Raw genomic sequence first — 14,076 nt, forward strand, 5'->3', positions numbered from 1 at the left:
CCTTTTTTTGTATGCACAGATGTCCTTCAAAGAAGTTTATCTTTGATAACATTCTGTTTTAAAAGCTGCAAATTGATACCATACACAGAATATGGGATAAATATTAGCCTGGTAAGCCCCTTTCAAAAACTGTTCCCACATTTGTTTATTATTCCTTTGTGTATGCATACATCTCTGTTTTGGAAATGAAAGTACCTGTGTTTTTTTAGTATTTGTGCATGCACAGACTGCACATGCATGTGCATGCATGAATCTTTGCATGTATATGAGTGAATAGTCTGGTTTTTTAAATTAAAGCTGAAAGATGAAATAAAAACACTTTATAAGCATTTCTATTTTTTTCACTCAAGCTTTTGCAGAATTCTCCATTGCATCTTGCATTGCATGAGTGTGTCTTCCTCATTTTACATAGAAGTGAAGGCTTCTTTTCACTGGCTATGTTTCTTCATATTTTGTATTCTGAGCATTTTATTATGCTCACTGAAAAAAGCACATAATACAAATGTCTTACTCCTGCATATGCTGTTTAGTTTTCTTATCACGCTGTTGCATGATTATTAATTTTGTTTGGCAGTTATTTGGAAGAGTACAACACAGTAAGCAAAGCACCCATGTCACTTGTCATGTTCAAATTTGCCATCGAACACATCTCTAGAGTGTCACGAGTGCTGCTACAAGACAATGGTCATGCCCTCCTTGTTGGTAAATATTAGCTCATCATAATTTTTCACTCATTTCACTTATTTTAAAAGCATGATTTAAATTGCCTTCAGCTCCTTCCTTAATAGAGACCTTCCTGTAGATATGTTGGTTTTTTATCTAATGTGAGTGCATATATCTCATAGTCTTTAGGTGATAAAATACATAATCCATTTGTCTTAGTGCATGTTCTTTAACTTTTGCCTTTAATCGCAGTTTCCTTTCAGAAAATGATATAAAAGAAAGGGAATGCAGTGTTATATTTCTGAATATGCTGTTGTAAATGCAGTTGCATGTACAACATAAATGACACTCCATTTGCTCTCACTATTCCAGGTGGCAAGTTTATGCTGAAACTAAACCGAATTTTTCCTTCCTTTCTTCCTCTACTGTCTTTCTTAATGTTGTCATTGATGCTCATAAGTTCACTCCAGCTAGAATTAATTTATCTGTTATCATACCCTTTGTCATTATTATCAATATATTAAAGTGACTGACAGATCATCTGACTGCTTAAATATTTAAAACTTATTTATATAGGACAAGAAAAGTTTCAGCTCAGTTAGATAATTTTTCTCATTCAGTGTGATTGTTTCTTATGAACACTGTACTAAATGATATGCCTATATGGAGATTGCCCTACTAACCACCTCAGTTTTAGTTGTCTGCTTCCTATTGGACTAAACCAACAGTGACCAGGAAGTACACAAATTCATCAAACTCACCCCCACCCCTTCCTTTCTGTCCCACCTGATAAGTGAGCTCACATCTCTAGTTTTTCACTCAGCTGTGACCCAGTACAATATATTTTAAACCTCTTTGTTTTCTGTGGACTGTTGATAGGGTGTTAAGAGCTTAGCAGTCATATGGATTACCGTGTGTGGCTTATGGTGTGAAAACATCTAAAACTAGCATCTTTACTGTAGGCTGACTGAAATGGTTTTCTGCCCTGACTTGTCAATTTTTGTGAGCTTTAAATTAAAAGCGCATTTCTTGCTGCTTGTTACCAGTCATTTCAAGGTTAGCATCATGATTCCTGTTCAAATTACAGTATTCTGAGGCTCACTTCTTTTTCTGTCTAAAGTGCCTAAAACCAGACAAACTCTTGTGCTGTCTTGCATGTGAATTTCTTAATGTTACTTGCCAGTAAACAGATTTTTTAACTCATTCCTGGCTTACTGGGGGGCCTTCACATTTACTGCTGGCCAACAACCGGCCATACAATTATTAGTGAATTTCTGCTAAAAAAAACCCAATGAGTTAAAGAACTGCTGCATTCAGATATGGAACAATATGATTTAGCTAGTTTTCCTATAAGGCTGAGATGACTAACAAGGTGGAATGATAAAGGGTTGCTATTGTAGCACTCTAGTAGTGTACTAAGTTCAGCTGCAGGAGAGCTTCTGATGAAGGAGAGGCCTCAGACAGCATTTTGCAATGAAGGAGCTGTTCGTAGAGTCTATCAATGCAGAGAAAAAACTTTGGCTCCACTGCACTTGCCTGTCCATGAGGTAGTACAGGTACAGTCCCCTGAGAATGAGCCTCATGCTCTTGGCTGTTCTGGGGGCAGTGGAGCAGGATCAACTGCACTTCCTTGTCTTTATCCACGATCAGAATCAGTAAACTGCTGTCTAAGAGTGGGTTTACTTCAGTCTTAGGGCTATTTTGTCAACAGCCCAAATTATGTTGCTCTCGCACCTTGCTGAAGCAACCCTAGGTACAAGTTTATCCATGTCTCCTCAGACTGCCTAAGCCTACATCAGAATTGCAGTTGCCAGTAGAAACAATGGAATGCTTCACAACTGCTAGAATGGCATCCACTTTAGCTGTTTTTATGGGTAAGCAGAAGGTCTTTGAGAAATAGCTGGTCAGGGTCTAACATTTAAAGATGTGTCTGTCTCACATAGAAAATTTTCTGTTCCGAATTTTTAATTGTCTGATCTGGTATATCTGTAGTTTAGGGCTGATAGCTCCGTTTTCATCCTTAAAAAGCCAGGATTCATGGCTAAGAGTCGGCTGCCTTCTCTGAGATGTTAAGAAATTACCCTTTTCCCATTAGCAAACCCTAAGATCTAGTTTGACTTTGTGATAAAAGTCTTGCACATTTATATTAAAAAACTTACTCCCTGAGGAGGGGAAGATGAAGACTGTTCTTGCCATTGATGGGGGATTAAAGGGACATTCTGAATCAGTTTTAGCAGTAATAACTGTATTGTTATCAGGGGAGAATGTAATGATCTTTGTGATCAAGTGATGTCTGTCGTAAGGCAAAAGCCCACAAACATTTGAAGTGTAGCTACTAGTCTAGCTTCTGCTAGAAATATAGGTGTTAAAGATACAATACAAATTAAGGCTGGCTGTACAACTCCCAGTTCATCAGGTTTTATCTGAGAGACCTTGAAGCTTGCAGCTCACTGTGTCTCTCTGGACACAATTGGCAGCATGTCAGAAACTCCACATGTAGCCCACAGCATGACACATTCTGCTAGCCCATCTTCACTTCAACAGAAATTTGGTGGTGGCCTCCTAGTCTGCAGCCTACCTGGAATTCAGGTATTTATTTCCTGATGTGAACTCATTGGTCAAAGGCAGGACAAGAAAATGGGGTTGTAAGTTGGATGAATTTGGTGTGCTCCCCAGTCACTGGCTGGTTTTCTTCAACTGGGAGCAGACAGCTGGAATTGACATGTCTAGTAGCATGATATTTGTATAATCAAGAAGATATTTTACTACATAACAATTAATCTTTTTCTAATCAAAACTCATTCCTTTATTCATTATATATTAGCTTCAGTTGAAACAGATGATCTGTGTACATATTTGCCTTCTTTTCTGTAATATTGAGTAATCTGCCTGTAGAATGCTACTCACATCTAATATTCCAGAAAGCTCAGAGTTCATACCCCTTTGTGTGAGGAAAAGAAGAATTACTGGTATAATTTTGTATGCTTGCAGCGTTCTCCCTCAGTCGTGTTTTTCATGGTTGAGCATATTCAAAATCAGTTCATAATCATCTGAGATGGCTCTGTTCAGTGGAGAAGTGTTTTAAAGACTGTAGTTATCTAACCCTTAACTGAGTGCTTCACTAATGGTTGTAAGCATTGCTGTCTGTAGGTATTGGAGGTTCTGGTCGCCAGAGTGCTGCTAAGCTGGCAGCTTTCATGGCCGATTATGAACTGTTTATGATTGAGATCACCCGCAACTACACAACTACAGAGTGGCGTGAAGATCTGAAAAAAGTATCTTTTGTTCTCATCCTGATTCATGTTGATTTCATAGAATTAAATGGCTTGCATGCAGAAAGTTATATTAATTTGTAAATATTGTAAATAAATTTGTAGATTATGATGTGAACAGTTGTTTATAAATATTTTAATTTTTGCGGTTGAGCTTTTGCTTATAGAAATATATGTACTATACTAAGCTTTCAGTTTGAGCAGAGTCTGACTCTTGTCCATGTTCCCACTCATTTCAGCTCCTGAAGAAAACTGGTGTTGAGGGTAAGCAGACAGTTTTCCTCTTTTCTGACAATCAGATCAAGGATGAATCCTTTATGGAGGACATCAGTATGATTCTCAACACAGGTGATGTGCCCAACATTTTTCCTTCTGACGAGAAAGCCGACATCATTGAAAAGATGCAGACTGTTGCTCGGAATGCTGTGAGGTTTTCTTCCAGATCATATTGTCTAGCTAATTATTTTATTCTTCACCAGTTTTCTTGCCATCTCTGCTTCTGATTACACAAATTACATATTGCAAACAGCAGTAGGCAATTCAGTAAAGTTCATGCGTTTGGCTTTGCATAGGCAAAATATTATTTTCGGCCTCTTCTGAAATAGATGTGAACATCAACTACAGTGAGAGGTACATTTATTGAATGCATCCATGTGAATAGATTTGTCTACATTCATTCTTTTTCCTTTTTATCCCATATAATCTTTTAATAATGGTATACAGAGAAAATGAGAAGATGAACATATCTTTTCCCCATTCTCTTTCAAATAAAGTAGATGATTTCTTGAATTTCTCTCACATATATATGCATAATATATAAATGTTTATTTTCTTTGCAGGGACGAAAGATGGAGGCAACCCCATTATCAATGTACAACTACTTTATTGAACGTGTAAAGTCAAATTTGCATGTTGTGCTTGCCATGAGCCCAATTGGAGATGCTTTCCGCAATCGTTTGCGCATGTTCCCTTCCTTAATCAACTGCTGCACTATAGACTGGTTCCAGGTTTGTAACTTCATTTTTTGAAAACCTCTGTGTACTGAAAAAATGTTCTGGAACTGGATAATAGGATAAAGCTGTCTATTATTTGTCACAATATGCACATTAAAGCAGCTATTTTGATAAAACTGTAGGCATGGCCAGAAGATGCCCTGGAGATGGTGGCAAACAAGTTCCTAGAAGAACTGGACATGGAGGACTCTGTCAGGCTTGCTTGTGTTGGCATGTGCAAACATTTCCATGAATCTGTTCGCATGCTTTCCATGAGGTAAGTAAGGCATAGCTCTAAATATTGCTTTATGGAACCTTTCATCAAATATGGTATGAAACCCTGCACAAATGTGTCACACATATAAATAAATCAAGTGTTGGTACAGTGGCTTGGAGTATTTATATTTGGCTTCCTTTCAGCTAAATATGTTTATGCATCTTCATGCATGAAACTAGACCAGCAGGGTAAACAGACTGCCTTTGTAAAATGGCTTTCACTTCCTAGCCATGGTTTTCTGTTCAGACTTACAACCTCTTCTAAGTGTGAGCAAATTTCTACTGACATTCTGCTTTCATTGAACAGGTTTTTTGATACCCTTCGGCGACATAATTATGTGACTCCCACTTCCTACCTTGAGCTGATCCTCACCTTCAAGAACCTGCTGAATGTAAAGCGTAATGACATAATGATGATGAAGAATAGATATGTCAAAGGCCTGGAGAAACTGGAGTTTGCAGCATCTCAAGTGTCAGTCATGCAGCAAGAGCTGACAGACCTACAGCCAGAGCTGATTAAAACATCAGCAGACACTGAAAAACTTATGATTAAGATTGAACAGGACACTGTGGAGGTAGAGGCCAAAAAGGAGGTGAGTGAGAGGCATGGTATCATAATTTGGTACTCCTGCTGTGAAAGGCAGATAATTGGATAATTGGTTTGTTTAGTTACTATTCATGAGATCTAAGAAGAATATTTGAATATTTGTTCCTCGAAGAATGGTATTGAGAAAGTCATTATTGTAATTTTTATTTGCCCACATTGACTTTCAGAAGGGGTTGTAAGACACAGCTTGAGTATTCAAAGGCATCTTATTAGGAAGAGAAGTTCTTCTCTTTTTTTTCCAAGCTTAGAGATGGCTATTTTAGTTCTCAAAGCTTTGACATTCATTCTCATCTGCTCTACAGTTAAGGATGATAGCTTGGCCAGGATTTCTGGATCTTAAAATTTTTTCTTTACTGCATTTTTGTGCAGTTTAGAACTGGAAGAATTACTTGTAATCAGGCAAACATTTTTCACAACTCACATATTCAGAAGGTAATCTTAACTTTTATATGAGGAACAAGAATGGCAAGAAAATGTTCCCCATATAACTTTCTGCCATGCAGGTGGTGGCTGCAGATGAGGCTGTAGCCAATGAAGCTGCAGCAGCTGCTCAGGCTATCAAAGATGAATGTGAGAGTGACCTAGCAGAAGCCATTCCTGCCCTGGAAGCTGCGATCTCTGCCTTGAATACCCTTAAACCTGCTGACATCACTGTGGTCAAGTCTATGAAGGTGACCCAGAGTCTAAGAGGGATATAGAGTATTAAATATAGGATCTGGTACAAAATCAGATTATATTGGTTAATACGAACTCAAACTTTGTCCCTCTTTTCAGAACTAGAGGATCTCATTGTCTTGGATGACAATACTGCAAGTCTTACCCAATATTTTTAAGTCATGCATCTCTCATGACACAATGAAGAAAAATCACTAGTGCGGAATGTCCTTCTCTAAAGCACAGGAATGTTTAAAAACTATTTTATACATGTTGTTTTCAACAGATAGACCTTACCCTTAAAGAACTAGTGGGTTGCAAACTTGTTCGAATGGCTGAGTAAAGCTAAGCACAAGATACTATGTACCCAAATGAGTAAATATCCTTCTTGCATTTTCAAGACACAAAAACATCACCACGTGCAGAAGAGGTAAACAAAATTGACATCTGGGTTGTACATGGATATGTTTATGTTGTGAAGGCCTCAGCAAATGGGAGAACTGAGACCCTATGTTAATTAGTCGATCATATCTGTGCACAAATGTAATGTCAAGGTTTTTACCTCTTTCTGTGCCTGGTGGTATTTTGCTGGCATGCATCTCATGAACACAGAGGACAGGTTATTCACCTAGATTTGGAGGAAATAGTATGTTGCACTAATCATTAGGAAAAAAATCTGCATTCACTAGTCTTTTAAGAGCAACTTTATTGGGTTTAGACCATATGCATGCAAAAATGGGAGACAAATTTATGTGGTAAGGGATTATTGATCTAAGAAATTAATTAGCACGAATGTGTAATAGATATTCTTTATTGAAGAAATATTTTGAATAAAATATGAATTATGTAGACCTAAAATAAAAGATGGTATCTAAAAGGTGCATTATTATATATTTTTCTTGCTGTCTTTAAAATGCCTTTTTAATAAGGGATTAATTTATTGATTAAGAGAAGTTTTCATTTATATGTGCTTAATGTTGTCTAAAAATTGCTGCCATAGCATTCAAAGGTAACAAGGAATTTTTTTTATACAGGCACTATCACCAAATTTTGGACATCACTAACAGTCATGAAATGTTGCATATTATACTTATGTATATACACAACTTGTTAATTACAGATATCTGTAAACGGAAATGTGTTAATGATGGTTTCAGTCTGCTGGAAAGAATTGCAATGAGAATTGTCTGATCAGACTGTGTAAATAGGCATGTGTGTGTGTGCACATGTATGTATGCATGAAATATATATATGTTTATAGGGTTTTCATTCTATATCTCATTTTTGCTGTTAAATAAATTTTGCTTTCAGTGTAGTGAGTACACATACCTACATGCAAGAATTAGATATTTGCCTTACAAGTTGTCTTGCAGCACATTGTTGTTTTATATCATTCATAGAAAATAACTGTGTTGTGAAGGTTGACATCTGTATATTTCTAAATATAGACATATTTATATATAAAGTTCTGTTGGTGCCCTAAAAGAAAAATGCAAAATCATTCATCCATTATATTCTCAAGGAAAAAAAAATGCTATGCCTGCTTCCCCATCCAGATCCATATTCACTCAGCATTTGTGGATTGATTTTACACAAGGATAAACAATTATTGAATACATTTGCTGGGTGGCTGAGTCTATGAAACCCTTGCCATTTACAGAATAACACTGTGGATAATTTTAAATATTTCACTTTTTTATGTTTGTGACTGGCTAGCATAGTTTGAAAAATTTGTCACACGTTGCAAAACACATGTGTCAGTACTAACATTTTCACATTTTTCACCCACATGCACCAATTTAACATTAACATATTCATTTTTGATATAATCATATTATATCTTGCTGTATTTACATTTGAAGGATCTTGGTGTGAGAGATATTTGTAAAGATGGACAACTGCTTTAAACAACACTTTTTGGGTGTATGGAATACTAAATATGCATCTATATACATCTATATATATATATGTGTGTACAAGTCAGTGTGTCTGTGTGTGAGAGAGAGAGAGGGGGGTGGCTTATTTTTGCACATATGTTTACTTGCAAGTCATTGCAACTATGTATGTGACTCCACTGTCTGTAAAACAATGCAATGGCAAATGAAGTGAGTTTAACACTTTCTTGTTATAAATGACAAAGTGTAAATGTTATAGTTCCTTTTGTCTGAGGTCTGCAAAACTCTGCTAATCACAAGAAGAACATGAAGCAATAATTATTTCATCCTATTTCTTTTAATGTTTCTGATTTTATCATAGCCTTCATTTGCTTGTTGATATTTAACATAAATGAAATGAGGCTTTAGACAGTATTACTGCTGGTTCTTCTTCTTGCATGCTCATTGGGTATGGTGACTTTTTGTGCTTCTATCCAGAATCCCCCAAACATAGTAAAGCTGGTGATGGAGTCTGTGTGTGTCATGCTCAACATCAAGTCTGAGCGCAAGCCAGATCCTGGAGGCTCAGGAAAGATGATTGAGGACTACTGGGGACCATCTCAGAAGCTTCTTGGTGACATGAAGTTTCTTGAAAAACTAAAGACATATGACAAAGACAACATTCCTCCAGCAGTCATGAAGCGCATCCGTGAAAAGTGAGTTGGTGAAAGGTCTCAGGAATGAATTTGGAAGTGTGTCATTTAGTGTAATCAGTTCTAGATCTTTTTCATATGGTGTGTTATGATATAACAAAGACTTAAATACAAAAAGATGTTTTTATGATAAAAAATCAAATATTGGTATTCATACATGTGTGACTAATTGTGTTGTGTGTGGCAAACAAGGATAAATAGTATGCAGGCATTACCTTCTGTACATCCTTATTGTATAAACCATTATCACTGATATATGGTATTATTGGGATTCTCTTGGGATTTGCTGTCACATAGCATTATGGGATTTCTTTTTGTTTGTTTTTGCTTTTGGAACCATGTACACTCTGTCATGGTAAAGTATCAATTGAAGGACATGTTCAGACACATGAATCGCCCTTCTGTCCTACAGATATATGACCAATCCTGAATTTGATCCAACACTGGTGAAGAATGCCTCAACAGCCTGTGAGGGTCTGTGTCGTTGGGTGAGAGCTATGGATGTTTATGATCGAGTGGCAAAGGTGGTGGCACCCAAAAAGATTAAGCTGGCTGAGGCTGAGTCAGAACTTGCAGTGCAGATGGTGAAGCTCAATGAGAAGCGAGCTCAACTTCAGGCAGTAAGTATGAACAGTCATGGCTGTAAAATTCACCAGAAACTTTTCTATGGGCAACGGTAGCTTACAAGTCTACTGTCCAACAGCATATGTCCGTTTGAGGTTTACGTACCTATCATGCATTGGCTCCATGGAGTCTTTATGCACAGTATAGATTTTTGATGATTCTGGGAATCCATTTTAAATAAATCAATTTATTTTGCATTAGTGTGGGTAAAAGCAAAGACCAAAAAGAACATATTGATTCTTTTGAGTTTCATTTCATTTTGATAGAACACAACCAGTCTTGAAGATCACTACTCTATTTTGATTAGTCATTAATAAAGGCTTGCATCATCAATTTTCCCATTGTTTATAAGCTTTACAATACTATGCAATAATGTGGTTGATGAAAGACTGTTTGGATGAAAGCAGGTGCTTCAGATTCCATAGTGTCAGAGTATTTAAATATCTGCAGCAATGGTGCATCAGCTTTCTTGCTTGTGCAGGTTACAGACAAACTGCAAGCTCTAAATGATGAGTTTGAAGTTATGACTCAGAAGAAGAAGGACCTGGAAGACAACATAGACTTGTGCTCAAAGAAACTTGATCGTGCTGAAAAGCTTATTGGTGGACTTGGGGGAGAGAAGGACCGCTGGACAGAGGCAGCTCGACTGCTGGGTGAAAAATATATCAACATCTTAGGAGATGTACTTTTATCTGCTGGAGTTGTTGCCTACCTTGGGGCATTCACTGTGGACTTCAGACAGGTAAGTATTCAGAGCTATCTCATTCTTAGGAAACTCTGTGCTTTTACTAGATGGCTTCAGAAAAAATTTCCCTGTAGTATTACTAAAACCTCAAAAACTGTTTAATTTATGGCTCATTTGCAATTTTAAGTCTTTATATAAGCTTGTAACTCATTAATGCCTATATATATATATAAAGTGCACTGAAAATGCAAAAACTTTAATATTTCTTTCATAGAATGTGCACTTCACTGGCTTTACTTAAAACAGAGTCAGTGATTGTTATAGAAAGGATTTCTAAGCATGAATGGGCTGGGAAATACCTGCCATGAAGAGGAAGATTGTATTGAGAACAGATAATTCATAATGAAGACAATTATTTGCATATTGTTTTAATATAATTATTTTTAAGTTGGAAAACTACTGAAAGAATTTCCTTCAAATCTTTATCACAAACAGCAGCCACTCTAAATCACAAAACCCTGAACTGAAGGTTACTCTAGTCCATGATATCTTAACAAGAAGGACTTTCTTTTAACAGTCTCCGATGTGATTACAAGAACTTTTTCTTTTCTGTGCAGACTGTCATTAAGGAATGGCATGACTTGTGCCAGAAGAAGACAATTCCTTGTTCCAAACACTTCACCCTCAATGCCACACTGGGTGAGCCAGTAGCTATCCGTGCTTGGAACATTGCTGGCTTACCTATTGATGCCTTCAGTGTGGACAATGGCATCATAGTCAGCAAGTCACGGCGCTGGCCTCTCATGATTGATCCTCAAGGTAGGTCAGCTACCCAACTGTACAAGAACACTTTGTTGTAGTTTTATGTGTAAAAAATGTAATTTAAGTTGATTTCTCTCCCTTTTTTCATTCTTGCCACCTTTGTACTGAAAACATGCACATACTGCAGGTTTCTCAGTTGCTTCATATGTGCGTCCAGGATGTCTTGCCTTCTTTTGTAAGATTGCCTTCTTGGACTTTTGTCCAGAGTTGGCTGATGTTCTTTTGGTTTCCTTTTGTGAGAGACCCTTTTTGTGTTATGTATGCTGCTACTATAGCACTGTTGGGGCCGATCTCAACAGTGCAACAGGTCCTTTGCTACCCTCTCAGGTGATTGCTTGTTTCTTTTCTCCACCTGATCTTTATTCTCTTATGGTCATGTCATCTGGTATAGTCAAAGAAGAAATGAAATTTTGAGAGTAAATTATTCTCTTTCTCCAAGACTTGCAACATGACATGACGTCAAGAGTGTTGGTTGAAAAAGCTGGTGTGTTGGCTTTGTGTTTGGGGTTTTACACTGTTAGAGGGCAGTTGCTCACCTGAGCAGTGGAGTGCTCTGTATGCCAGGCTAGTGTAATCCTTTATCTCCTATGGCCATGTTATCTAGTAAGTCTCAAAGAAAGAGAATTTACTCTCACAATTTGATTTCTTATGAGATCAAAGGGACTAAATTAAATGCTTGGGGAAAAATGCTACTTGAAGTGTTTTTGTAGCAGAGAAATGCGGCAAATTTGGGAGACCAATTTATTTTTCTAGCCCCCACTATCTGGAATGTTTTGTCCCTATCACTTTATTCAGTGACCCTTTCCTTAGAAACTTTCAAGGCTTTCCTGAGGACCTACCTTTTTTGTGAATACTTCCAAAATCGGGTGATCTTCTCCTTTTCTCATCACCTCTCTTCCCTCTCTTTACTCCCCATCCTCCACCAGTTTGGTTTGTAGATTGTAACTGTGCTAGTGAATTTGTTTCTTGTGCTGCTCCTTTGTTCAAGCAAATTCTCTCACTGCCAGGAGAGGAAATGCACTACAGATTTGCTATAAGGTGATTATTATTATTAAAGTTTACATCTCATGTAGGTCAGGCAAACAAGTGGATAAAAAACTTGGAGAAGGAGAACAAATTAAGCATCATTAAGCTGTCTGATGCTAACTACATGCGTGTGCTTGAGAACTCAATCCAGTTTGGTACACCAGTTCTGCTGGAAAATGTTGGAGAAGAGCTTGATCCCATTCTGGAACCCATCCTGCAGAAGCTGACCTTCAAACAGCAGGGTGTGGAGTACATCCGTCTGGGTGACAATGTCATTGAGTACTCCCAGGATTTCAAACTGTACATCACCACTCGTCTGCGTAATCCACATTATCTACCTGAAGTATCTGTGAAGGTGAAATATTGATGTCATTCTTTAAATTTTGTTTTAATGCTTGTTCCTGTAATGCTGCAGTCAGCAGTGTATGTTGAATATTTGCAATTCAGTTTTGTCTTATCCTTCTTATTTATACTACTGAATGTTTCCAAGATGTGGACTTAGCAGGTTTAATTGTTAATGACCATCTCTTTTTTTATATGAACATTGACTACAATCCTGAGAAAGAGATTTTCATTGCTGCTATTAGAGTGAAGTAATCTGTCATAAAAGGATAATGTAATCTAACAATGACTCCACAGTCATTCCTACTGGCAGTCATTTAACTCTATCTTGATGTATCAAAATGCCAGTTTCATAGCCTCAGTGAATTCTGCTTAGCAATAGCAGGACTTGGAGTTATTTTTGACAACTTTTTCTTACAAAACTATCTACTATTCTTAGGAATAAACTGCTGCATTCAGAATTACTTCATGGATGACAAATAGGAATCGAGTTAAAGACATTACTTTGAGAGGTAGAGACCTAGAACCTAATCTGTTGAGGAATCTTTTAATGTCAGGTGTGCCTGCTGAATTTTATGATCACACCCCAAGGACTGGAAGATCAGCTCTTGGGCATTGTGGCCGCTAAGGAGAAGCCAGAGCTGGAAGAGAAGAAGAACCAACTCATCATTGAGAGTGCACAGAATCAAAAACAGCTCAAGGAGATAGAGGACAAAATTCTGGAAGTCCTGTCATCATCACAAGTAAGACTAAACGTATATTCAATGAATATATATCTTTGTAAAATATTTGTGGTTCTGTTATAGCTTGACTGCATTATTCAGTTCTCCAAAATATTCTAAATCAGTGATGCCCAACCTTTTTCGGCCTGCGGGCCATATCCATTTCGGACAGCCGTGTCGCGGGCCACTTCGACACCGCAAAAATACAAAAAGGAAAAAAAATAGAGCAGATACCATTTTTTTATTAGAAACAAGTTGTACTTACCATTAATTATGTACTAATTAGTGGGATATTTGAAGTTGTTTTCCCGAAACCAACTTCCCTATGCGCATCGTACTGTCAACGTTATCTAGGCCCTATATAGGTTACCTATATTGACGGGGGAGAGTACTCTTACCAACCAAGGGCCATAACCCCTAATAATGGCACGTGACTTTTAGCCAATGGTGTACTACGTGATCGGAACTGCGCGCCATTTGCAAAGTTGTGTTTCTACACTTTTCGCAACAGGAATTATAATTATGCTTCTTCAGCCGTCAATTCCAATACTGATACATGTGTTGGACTCTTCAATAACAGTATGTATAATTTATATACTCTAAATTAGCATAGTTATTGAGATTTTAGTTCCAAGTTCAGTGCAGAATATTACGCTAAGAGAAGAAAGATTAAAGTACACATTAACGCAATAAATGCACAAGTTTTCCAGAGAGAAGTAGAAATCAGGCCCAGCAGTTCTGAAAGCTTGCAATTTGATAATTCTTTAGCCGTTAGCGATGCAGAGAATTCGGAGCTGTCAGAAT

General features: G+C 37.3%; 1 protein-coding gene across 2 annotated transcripts in view; it reads left to right on the plus strand.

Moving 5' to 3' along the window:
* Window positions 1-14,076, plus strand: part of LOC112573620 (dynein heavy chain 3, axonemal-like) — a 57,519-nt gene that overhangs the window by 27,870 nt on the left and 15,573 nt on the right. For both annotated transcript variants that reach the window (XM_025254158.1, XM_025254165.1), the window contains 13 exons: window positions 575-702; window positions 3,814-3,938; window positions 4,175-4,360; window positions 4,775-4,942; window positions 5,071-5,204; window positions 5,511-5,796; window positions 6,314-6,481; window positions 8,837-9,054; window positions 9,464-9,671; window positions 10,157-10,417; window positions 10,978-11,179; window positions 12,256-12,563; window positions 13,108-13,293. In XM_025254158.1, the coding sequence (XP_025109943.1) occupies window positions 575-702; window positions 3,814-3,938; window positions 4,175-4,360; window positions 4,775-4,942; window positions 5,071-5,204; window positions 5,511-5,796; window positions 6,314-6,481; window positions 8,837-9,054; window positions 9,464-9,671; window positions 10,157-10,417; window positions 10,978-11,179; window positions 12,256-12,563; window positions 13,108-13,293 (2,578 nt within the window). The remainder of the gene's footprint in view (window positions 1-574; window positions 703-3,813; window positions 3,939-4,174; window positions 4,361-4,774; window positions 4,943-5,070; window positions 5,205-5,510; window positions 5,797-6,313; window positions 6,482-8,836; window positions 9,055-9,463; window positions 9,672-10,156; window positions 10,418-10,977; window positions 11,180-12,255; window positions 12,564-13,107; window positions 13,294-14,076) is intronic.

This window comes from Pomacea canaliculata, linkage group LG1, assembly GCF_003073045.1.
Source record: "Pomacea canaliculata isolate SZHN2017 linkage group LG1, ASM307304v1, whole genome shotgun sequence".
NCBI classification, from domain to species: Eukaryota; Metazoa; Mollusca; class Gastropoda; order Architaenioglossa; family Ampullariidae; genus Pomacea; species Pomacea canaliculata.